Source organism: Ctenopharyngodon idella, chromosome 7, assembly GCF_019924925.1.
Source record: "Ctenopharyngodon idella isolate HZGC_01 chromosome 7, HZGC01, whole genome shotgun sequence".
NCBI classification, from domain to species: Eukaryota; Metazoa; Chordata; class Actinopteri; order Cypriniformes; family Xenocyprididae; genus Ctenopharyngodon; species Ctenopharyngodon idella.
In genome coordinates this window covers 22,634,515-22,646,028 of record NC_067226.1, presented here as the reverse complement: position 1 = coordinate 22,646,028, position 11,514 = coordinate 22,634,515, and the positions used below count along the sequence as shown (strand labels likewise).

The 11,514-nt window shown below is 36.9% G+C and overlaps 1 protein-coding gene across 1 annotated transcript in view; it reads left to right on the top strand.

The window, feature by feature from the left end:
- The first annotated feature begins 259 nt into the window (after positions 1 to 259).
- m1ap (meiosis 1 associated protein) overlaps positions 260 to 11,514 on the top strand; it is a 38,918-nt gene continuing 27,663 nt past the window's right edge. Inside the window, exons 1-4 of the mRNA XM_051899586.1 lie at positions 260 to 344; positions 1,534 to 1,792; positions 1,936 to 2,118; positions 4,171 to 4,354. Coding sequence (XP_051755546.1) covers positions 1,541 to 1,792; positions 1,936 to 2,118; positions 4,171 to 4,354 — 619 coding nt within the window. The 5' untranslated portion in view covers positions 260 to 344; positions 1,534 to 1,540. The remainder of the gene's footprint in view (positions 345 to 1,533; positions 1,793 to 1,935; positions 2,119 to 4,170; positions 4,355 to 11,514) is intronic.

Sequence of the window (11,514 nt, the reverse complement as noted above, 5' to 3'; positions counted from 1 at the left end):
AAATTTAAAAAGTAAGGGATTGATGGATATAGCCTAAGCTTTGTCCACTTTTCTGCTAATTATTATTAAATTATTATATTATATTATATTAATTATAGTGGAGTTCTTGATATCAATGAACCGATTAAAAATAACGAGTCACTCGAGATAGCACCAATTCAATCAAAACAATTAAACTGATTCATTGACAAGATCCGACTCAATAGAACGATTTGTTCACGAATCGATATAATTATGAGCGAGCGGCGGGGGGCGGGGATTCAGGACAAGCCAACGGTTAATAAAAACGGATTATATCGTGTGGTTCGTTGTTTAGTTATTCTTCAGTCTGTAACAAGTGGAAGGTAAATATAAAGTATTTGTAGACAATTTAACCACTCTACGAGTCAGAATAATAACAAGGCCTATATTTTGGAGAATCCAGTAACTAGACGTTTTTGAAATTCGGTCAAAATTAACCAAGCTGGAGCGAGATTTAGGTCACATTAGTGAAGACAGGTAAATGTTTGTAACATACAGCCCTTAAAAATAAATAAATATACATATATTTAAATTAAAATAATTATTTGTTACTTCACAGTGCTTGTAAACAAATGAAGCCCCTATTGAAATCCACGGACCGAGAGAGAGAGCGGGAGAGTGCCCGTATCACTGAATCTTACTAGTACTTGTAGTGACTGTACATGAATACTGAAGTAACACCTGCTTTGCTCTTTCGTCATACTTCCTCAGCTTTCTCATCAGCACTATCTGCTGCTCATCTCGGGGCAGCGAGTCTGTGGAGCTGTTTTTAGAGCAGACAAAGTGTCTTTTGTCGCCTGTGTCGTGCTTAAGCGGCGGGAAAGGCCTGAGGCGCAGCATTAGTGCGCTCAAAGAACTCTCTTGTCAAGTGGGATAGCATTGATGAGTCCTTAGATTGCAAAGAGCTGCTGCCTTATTTAACCAATTTGCCCCATCTGCCCTGGTATGGTTAACAATATCACTCATTGTGTTTTACAGCTTTGGAAAAAGAACTTATAAGGAGTCTCAGTCTTCTTTTCTCAGAAGAACATTTTTGTTCATATTTACTGTGATTATGGCTAATGTTCCCTATTAAGTTATTGTGGTGACATTACAGGACATTTTGTTCTGTTAAACTATTTATTTTGTGTTCCAATATGAAATGTGACTGCATTATGGGTATCACTCACTCTTTTTTTCCCACATGGAGAAATTAATGAAGAATTTCCAAACACTTCCTTGATCCGATATTGAAATCTCAGCTGTTACAAGTGGAAGTGGGTCTTGGTTTCGATGGGCAAATGTAGTCTGCTCTTATTTAGGTTTCTACCTAGGCGTGTGGGGAAAGATTTAGTGATTTCATCACCAAAAAAACACCCACATACACTGTTCATCACTGACAGCTGACCTGGAAAAGTTGTAAATTAGGCAATCATTGAATGAATATTAAATGCCGTTTGTACCTTTTCTTTGATTTTCCCAGATTTGATTTTAGTTCAGTATAATTACATCCATATTCATGTTCCTGTGTAGGAGAACCATGAGTGCCAGAAACAGATCCTGCTCTTCCTCCATCCTCCAAGCATGCAGTTCATCATCCTTTACCAGACAACCTTCTCGTGTGCTGATCGTGGATGCATCGCCGCCCTGGTGGTCAGAGACATGCACTGTTCTGTGTCAGGCCCTGGAGGATTTCTTTTTTCTGGCCAGTAGTCTGGCAGGACCTGTTCGTCTGCCATTGCTTAGCGTGTTTGCCATCAGTGTACAGCTGGAGTGCCTCCTACCCTTTGTGGTGAGGATGAGTATATGTGTATTTGTATCCATGTTTGACTAGGTGTGATACAGTAGGTGGGTGTTTAATAGACTAAAAAATGATGTATCTCTCCTTAAATGTCTTCCAACCTGTTCATTCCTTCATCTCATTCTCTTCACCAGCAAGTTAAGGGCAATTTGACACGTCTGCTGTCCTGTGTAGAGGAGCTGCGTTCTCTGCCTCAGGAGGGCTGTGTTCGGCAACGGGGGTCACTCCTTAAACAGGCAGTGCTGGACAGCCTGCAGCAGTTTAAACAATACATGTGCCATACAGCTCATGGGGACTTCAACAGCAACTTTGTGGAGGTTAGAATTTCCACAGCTAAAACTAAAAGTGCTTTCAATTGTGTATTTGTAAGGAAGATGATTTTGGCAAAGCACTTAATTTCCTATTAAATATGGGTGAATCTCATCAAATTTGGTCACATTTCAACATAAAAATCAGTAAAAAAAAAAAACTATTTTGCAGAAATGAAAGATAAGGACCCTTTTTGCATTGTAAGAGAGATCTTGATATTTTAGCTAATGTTATCTCCTAGTTTTTAGCACTGTAACATGAAAAAAAACAAACAAAAAATATTTAAATGCATGGTGGTACCACCAATTATTGTACTGTCTGTACTGTAATATGAATTTTAAAAAATCATTGTAGTCATTGCAAAATTATTTAATACACTAATATAATACACAGTAAAAAAAATGACTATTTGGGGTGCTATGTTTTCCGCAATGTAAAAAATTGTGGAATCCAGTCATAAAAATGAAATTTACTGTATTACGTGGAATGTCAAGGAATTGGGTAAAATTTGGAGAAACATCACTTAAAGAACATTACACAATATCACGCTACTTTTTTTGCCAAAACATGTAAGGAATTGTTCAAATTTCATTTAATTTAATGAATTACAATTTAAAAGGTGAATTCAATTGAAAAAATTGTACGCATTCATTTGCATTCATTTGATTCCCACCATTTATATGATAAATTTGTATTAAAAATCATAAAACACAATGCATACAAATTTTAATATACAATTTTATGAATTGAATTGATTTACATCTTTTTTATTAAAATTTGGGGAAAAAATAAAATGTATTTCATGAGGCTCTCTGTATTACAGTAAAGAAAACCATTAAAAAGTTACAAAACCAAACGCATTACACTAATGAAAATTGGGGGGTAAAATGTGCTCAGTTGTCCTAAAAATAATGTCACAATAATGAGTTCTTTTGATTTTCACCCATAAATGCCTTAATCTCTTATAAAGTAATTGTCCTATAATTTCTGCCCTGGTAACTCATCCTTCAAATCAACATTCACTGCCTTTCGATCTATGCATCTGCTCCCTGGCTTCATTTTAGAGTAATTCACCCCACTGCTTTGTTTAAACCTCACATCACAAGTAAAGACATTGTCTCGTCTGCATTGGGCCTCTTCAAAGCACAGGCATTCACATTCAGATTTCCTACCAATGAATCCAAAGCTCATTTACCCTCTACTATTAGCCTTGAATGAAGATGTTGGCGCACTAACACAGACCACATGGCCCTCAGCAGCCACTCTTCCCTCAGCAGGCTCCATTAAAACCCAGCACTAATGTCCCACCACAGGAAGCACAGCAGAGGACAAGTGCATTTAATCAGATTATACAGAATATTTTTTGTGCCCTAAATGGGATTATATGGTGTATATGGATTTGGTCTCACTTTGCAGTGACATAGACACAACAGAGCTATTGTAATTATGCCACAGATGTCTATCATAAGATGAGAGAGATGGCAGAAGCTTTCATGTATGTGATTGTAGCACTCTCTTTGTGACTCTCTCTGTTTAAAATGCAACAGATCATGTAGCAATGATTTGTACAAGATATTTATGTGGCACAGGGCACAGCTTTGATGACTGATTTATTTGTATCTTTAAATATGTTCTACAGTCTCATATTCTACACACAATTAAACCTCAGAGTAGATGTTTTTGTGCTGTGTAGTTTGTGAGAGATATCTCCCTCACATTCTGAGTTGGAATGTATATCAACAAGAGAGACAGCTAATGACCATAATCAGTTTTCATCCGTGCAATCATAAAAACAGGGCCAGCTTTGTAACCTTTTGGGTCCACTGTGTGAGTATTGTTTGGAAATGTCAGCAGAAATTTGGCATTATCTTCGATTTACAGAGAAACAAATGTAGCATATTTTCTCAAAATCGCTTTCTGTTGGCTATTTAAATCTTGAATCCCTTTACCAAAACTTGGGTTGATACATTATAAAGTGGATTATTACAAACAGACATGCCTGCTTAGCTGATTTTTGACTTATCAACTGCATTCTAACTGATGAATTTACATTTTTCAAGGTGACTGTATTAACCTGTCAGTCAGGACAGACAGTCCTCAGACAGCTGGAGCAGGACCTGAAAAACTCGGATCTGATGAGCCTGCGCAGACTTCTGGTGGTTCACATCACATTACAGCAGAGTCTCTCAGACAGATCTCCAGCCTGTAGCCTTGAGACACCATCATCAGAAGATGACCATGAAGGTAGGAGGACATATTTATCTCATGACATATTCTTACTTACTGAGAAAGTAGGTGAGCATTGGCCTTTGTCAAATATGGTCATTATGTTCTGCAACATCTGCCAACCATTGGATTTACGGAGAGTTCAACAGGCATTTTTAATACCTTCAGTATTAAGAAAAAAAGAGAAAGAAATCAGCTACATAACACAACAAATCTCAATTCAAAAGGGGTTTTGGGCGATGCTTTGTACTGTGTGCACGTTTCTGCCAAAACTCTGAGCCCTCTCTTGTTTTCTGCATAATTACCTTAATTAAGGTTTTGCGGTCGACAGTCTCAGGATTTCATACCACAGACTGAGTAAAATGAGATTCCCAGGGTAAAAGAGCAAACCAGACATCAATTCAAGAAACAGAGCCAAACATTCAAATCTCTGTGTGATCTGATAGGTAGTAATTTAGAAATCAAGGGAGGGCAGGGGAAGATGATTCAAATATAGGGGATGATGGGACAAGTTTATGTCTGCACATTTATAAACAACTTGAAATTATATCTTTGCTTAAAATTAAGGAATCTCTCTTTCTCTTCCTGTTTAAAGTAAATCGAATAGTAAGTGGGTTGCCTGAACTCTGCACTTTCATTTACATTTACTTTTTCCGAATAGTACTTTATAGTCTATTGGTTTGATTTTATGACTTATAAAATCTGGGTGGCACATACTTAACACTGCAATAATTTATACAGACTGTCAACAGTGAGGAATGTAAGATTGTTAATTTAAATTCTAGTTGGTGTAAGGCAGCTTTTTTTGTTCAGTTTAAATGTCTCACTGTTTTCCACTTCTTCAAACTGTGTTTTGAGTGTGTTAAAAGGGTGGAGTGCTCTTTTTATTTCCTTAACAGAGTAAATCTAGAGCAAATCTCTTGGCTGTCCTACTGCCTCAAAGCCAAAGAGGATACATCCCTGGAAAATGGGATGGGCTAGAGATTGCATAATATCTGCCCTTTGAAAAAGAAGTGTGCTTATTCATAATATTATTGAAATAAAAGGCCACTTAAGTGTACTTAAAGCAGGGCTCCAGACTGCGCCTAAAATGGTTGCATTTGCGACTAAAAATATTCATTTGTGAGTGATATTTTTGCTGACCATACAAATTCACACGTTATGACTGTAAAATTTGCAGTTATTTGCGTGTTCTGTGACCAGTAGCCTATCACATCATTTGTTGTGTTGATATAATTAAATGAGATGCTGCGTGTGAAAGTTTCACTGGGTTAGAGCGCCAAAATATGAACTGGTAGGGGAAAATATCACACACCAAACAGACGCCAAAGAACTAGAGCTGATGAAAGCCGACTATATGTTGTCGCCTCGCGTCGGTGCAAAAAACTGCATTTGAACACACCGTTCTGCTCCTACGTAAAGGAGACAAATGCCTATTTCCTATTTCTGCCTATAAATTCGCAGACTGCAGATATACACACAATGCAGCGCATTTTTACTGTTTTGAATATCAATCAAGCTGATCACTTTCATTATTTTACTCCGCTCATGCTCATCAGATAAATTTAAGGGCATAAAAGTAATCATTTTAAGGTTCCAGCTAGGCTCCAGTACTTGTGATGTCTACAGATAATGCTCAACTAAAATATATTGTTCGACCAACAATATCTTATCAATTAATTAACGTTCACACCCAACGTTCTTGGTTTTCTTCCTATTTATTAAATCCAGGCAATTGGTTGATAAAACACTGATTGAAATTAAGATACAATTTATACAAAATGAAATTCACTTTAAAGAAAGGCTTACTACAAAACAAAATTTAATGAAGTGGTCAAAATCACATCTGACCCATGCATGTCTCCCGACATATTGCGCAATTTTGAAACTTAAAAACTAATATTAGGCTATAGTCTAATATTTAAACATAAATATGAAACTAAATAGGCTACGTTTTCTTTGACCCTCTGGCCGACGAACGCGCCGGCGCGTTCTGATGGATTTTTCCTCATGACAGCTGAAACAACTTAAAATAGGTCTACTCCGTAATTTTTGGAGATACAGATTAGTGCAAGACATCATCACAAACTACAGATGGTCTACTTTTATTTGTGTGCACTCACAATAAAAACAAAACCTTCTGCTTTTGTAAAAAAAATATAAAAAAAAATAAAATAAAAAAACAGAATGCGCTTTCATCTGTCTTTGAATCTTTCTGAAACGTCTAAAAAATGAACTGAAACTCAATGAATAATTATCACACAAACATGAAACATACGTCTAAAGAAAGCATGAAATGTCTACTTTTAAGTAAAAAAATTCACATTTAAAACAAATATTCTCCTGCAATGTAATCTGTATGAAACTAAAGAGATGCACAATTTCTCCTGACTCATGTTGCGAATGTTAATGCTGCGAGGGTGTTTCTAATACAACGACATAATGACATATACCAAATAAAACAAGACTATTCATTCTGTGGAATATTTTAATAGTTTCCTCAAAGTAGGCTAGGCTACTTATTGTATAGGCATAATTTGGGGGTGGGACGTGTCTCGATCTCGCGGCACGCACAGACGTGCCTAAAAGAAAGAAATTCGATAAGAAATTCTTTGGTCTGTGTTAAATAAGAGGCGATCTCCCGCTGGAATGTGTTGTTTTTGCTCGTTGCCGCTGTTATCAGTTCTCTTGGCGCTCGTGCACAATGTGCAGTCTTCATACAGACGATCAAATGCTTCTTTCTGCTAAAAGCACAAAACAAAATGCACACAAACATGTCTTTGCTCTTGATATTCAATCACTGATGAACACCTTTGGTTTTAATGAGAAAAAAAAAGATAACACGAAAATGCTGAAACTATAAAGGGGAGATATATAAACACAACCTAAAAGTAATTTTTTAAATCACATCCTAAAAGTAAGTGATTTAAAAAATTAAGTTCCTTTTTGTTTGGCTCTTAAAAAAATCATTTGGCGCCTGTTTTTTCCCCCTATAGGAGCCAATGGCTCCTTAATGATTTTTTTTTGTCTGGAGCCCTGTAAAGAGAGTCACTTTCATGACTGTTTCTTAACACACTTAAAGGGTTAGTTCACCCAAAAATGAACATTATCCCATAATTTACTCACCCTCAAGCCATCCTAGGTGTATATGACTTTCTTCTTTCAACCAAACACAAGCGGAGTTATATTAAAAAAATATCCTGGCTCTTCCAAGCTTTATAATGGGAGTGAATGGTACCTTAGATTTTGAAGCCCAAAAAAGCACATCCATCCATCATAAAAGTATTCCATATGGCTCCAGGGGGTTAATAAAGGCCTTGCATTTTTGTAAGAAAAATATTCATATTTATAACTTTATAAGCTATAATCACTGGCTTTCGGTAATGGCCGTAGGGTGAGTAAATTATGAGATAATTTTCATTTTTGGGTGAACTAACCTTTTAAAGGCTCAACTTCCATTGGAATTAATTAAAAAATGCTCAACTTCCATTGGAATGAATTAAAAACACTCGCTCTGCTCCGCGCCAGTGGATGTGGAGCGCGTATGGAAAAAGAGAGAACGTGCACGAAGCTATAGATAACCGTTTGGCTTTAGATAAAACTACTAGAGGATATAGCGCTGAAATATCATTACCACAAACGATCCTGAGTGCTTGTGATGTGATCCGCACCACTGTTTTGATGCACTGCTCACTTCAACTAGAAACAGAAAAATGGTGCTACCGTTCTCACGGTCCAGATGGAAACATGCCGGGGTCTGGTCCGCCATTTGAATATCAGTGGTTTAGTTCATGCAAAACATCAATGTTCATTCTTTATGCTATCATTACCTAATCAGTAAACAATTATTTGAAGTAACTGCGTAAATTGAAAGCATGCATTGCATTGGACGATATAGTGCGATTAATTAAGATGTTTTTTTGTGGGCGGGTTGCAGGGGGTGGGGGGAATCACAATGCCAGCTCAACATCGTGATGTCTGTCAGCTATCAGCAATGGACGATGGCATTGTCTATCAGCCCAACCCTACTATGAACACTATCACCTGGGTTGTTCCACTAACCTGCTGCGCAGCAGTAACCAGACAGACTCCAAACAATGCCTTGAAATGCTTCAATAACAGCCAGGAGGACCTCATGTCAATCACAGAGAATCCCCACAACAAAAAGAGCACAACAGTTTATATAGAATAAGTGCATGGCAAAGGTGACATGATTCATTACATAATTTTTCTCTAATATGATTGGTTCTTCATATGTGTAATTCAGCAAACCCTCCTCTGTTACTAGGTAAATGCAAATATGGACTTCTTGATTACTTCAGCTTGTTATTCAAGTCATGAAGTTATATATTTACACAGCTGTGTAGTCTTGTCCATCTACATCCGATATTTCAACACACACTAACTTTTTGGCCCAAGTGTTGGGGGCATTTAGTTTTCAAAAGCATATAAATGTTAAAAAGGAATGTTAGTTATGATTAATTAAAAATTTCCTTCACAAGGGCAAACATGTTGAAGCTGATAGGCTGTCAAGTCATTTAAATGATCAGCTGTTTTCCCACAGAAGCAGATTATTCTGTGTAGTGAAGCCTCTCCTCCATTGACATCCTTTCCAAAAAACAGCCTCTTGTCTCCTTTCCTGTGTACTGCAGCATTACTCTTTTTTTGGCTAACCTTGGAGTCTTCTCTTAAAGCGGCTTTGTTACTAGTAATCCTGAAGACCTTGATTAGCTTTTTCAGGTGTGTTTGATAAGGACTGGAGATAAACTCTTCAGGAAAGTGGATCTCGAGGGCCAGAGCTGCCCACCCTTGTTCAATATAGTCACAGACGGTTCACTAATCTGACTGGACTGTTGTAGTCAGACAGATATGTCTAGTAAAGGGAAGTTTGAGGTCATGTAGTCCATTGTGTTTTGCTGGATCAAGTCCATACCAGCTTTTTTTATTGATTGTTCTGATGAGAGCAGCTAATGGGATAAGAACCTCTTGTCAGTTCACCCATACACACACACATATGCTGAAACACTGACTTTGTTTTGATATAGCTGCCCTACAAAATTAGGAGTGAGCAGTTAGACCGACATTGAGGTCTAGCATCCCTCCCTGTCTGACATCCTGTTTTTAACTTCCAACGGACAAACTCAAGTGTTAGGAGGACCTCACAATTAATATTTTGTGTGCCTGCGGAAGGAAATAAGACTGTGTGTGTGTGTGTGAGCGAGAGAGAGAGAGAGAGAGATACTGTACAGTTGGCTGAGATTATGTTTCTGTTTGTATCTTGGCCATGTTCTGGATTCAGACCACTTAATTCCTTCCATTGATTTGATTGTTTTAAATTAAATTGAATTGTAATTTTTTGTTAATGTTAACAGTAAAGGGGCATTTAACTCAAAATGATTTTCAGTGCCGTTTAATCTCTGTAACTATGAACACTTGCGATCGACTTTTCCTCCCTATTGTAACATATATCCAAGTAAAAACGACTTCTCGAATGAGAAAAATTTAGGACGAGACTTGATGACTTGACGGGTTGCTGGAGGGTGGGGACTATTGCCCAGTCCTTGCGACAGTGTACATGTTATCAAGGAAGAGATATCATTGTGAGGGGGAGGGGAAGTCAATGTTTTTGTTTAAAAATTACGAGGGCACATAAATTTAAAGAAAATAATGATGTGTAGTGCACTAATAAATCATTTATAATAAAACAGTGCAACATTCCTTTAAAAAATAATAATTTTGATTTCATGGTGACTAAGAATGCATGTTTTTGAAATGTTTGCAAGACTTTTTAAAAAGAAAGTGCTTATATATCATTTATTTTATTTAAGTATTCAACTTCTATCAAAATGTTCAGATGATGAATGACTCTAGAGCCATTTTCAAAATCTCTCACTGGCTCATGCATTTTCTATGCACTACATAGTGAAACCACATAGCTCATTATATGAGGAACCAGCGAATGAAAACAAGTTCGCGAATTCAGACATTGATTAGACACTTTGGAGGTGACACATAAACATCTTCGATACATAAAACATATATTAATTTTATCTTCTATATTTTTGACTGTTTGTCATGTTTAATTTATGTGTTCATAATTATTTAAAAGTTACAAGCATAAAATTCTCTGCAACCATTTCCATGTTGAATTATGGTTGAAGGAATAGATCAATATGAGAGCAGTTCCTTTCTCAATTCACTTTCACTGCATGGACAAGAATATCATGAACATTCTGCCCAGTGTGTCTTTACTGATTTGGAACAACATGAGGATGAATAAATGATGACAGAATTTTTCATTTTTGGGTGAAATATCCCTTTAAATTAGTTCCAAAATGTTGATGGAAAAATTTGTGGGATGAAAAACCATCTGTGTAGCACTCCATCAAATAAATCTCAGTGGTAGAGTGGCTAAATGGAGGCCACTCCTGTGTAAAATTCACATGACAACCCTTTCCTTCGATTGACAAAACCAGCTACCTCTCATTATCAGGCTAACACATGCAGTAGAACGCCAGAATACCATACCTATAGTAAAGCATAGTGGTGACAGCAGTATCATGTATTATTATTTATTGAGATAAAACTTACCTTATGCATAAATTACATGTAATGCATACGCTTCTTAAGACCCTATTAAATATCTTGATGAGCAGAGTTTTCTGTGTTGACATTACCTAGAAGTTGGGGTGGGCCATGCCAAAGGAAAGTTTGGATAACAATACTTGCATTTTTCCCATGACAGACGCTGCATATAAATCTCAGTTCAGGTTAGTAATTCAACCCTATTTTGATACCCTGTGCTGGAGAACTGTAGCTATTGTTGATGTTATCATGATGAATGCTCTCGTAACCACACTCTGGAGTCTTTTTGCAGTATGTGGTTAAACTCTTGAGCTGAAGAGATTTCAATTGCTCTCTCAAGTGACTACATTACCATAACATTAAAGTCTATGTATATTCAATGAACGCACTCCGAGACTGTTGGAGCCACTGGATACTTGACCTCTGATTTTATGGTACAGCAGTTTAAGTGAATAATGTGCAAAAAGAAGAATGCATCTTTAATGCATAATAAATATGCTTCTCACGGTGTTGCTAGTACATTGCTTTACCTTTTTCCAGTTTTACAAAGAAACTAAATTAAATCAGGGAGTCTTAGAAATGTACATTCTGTT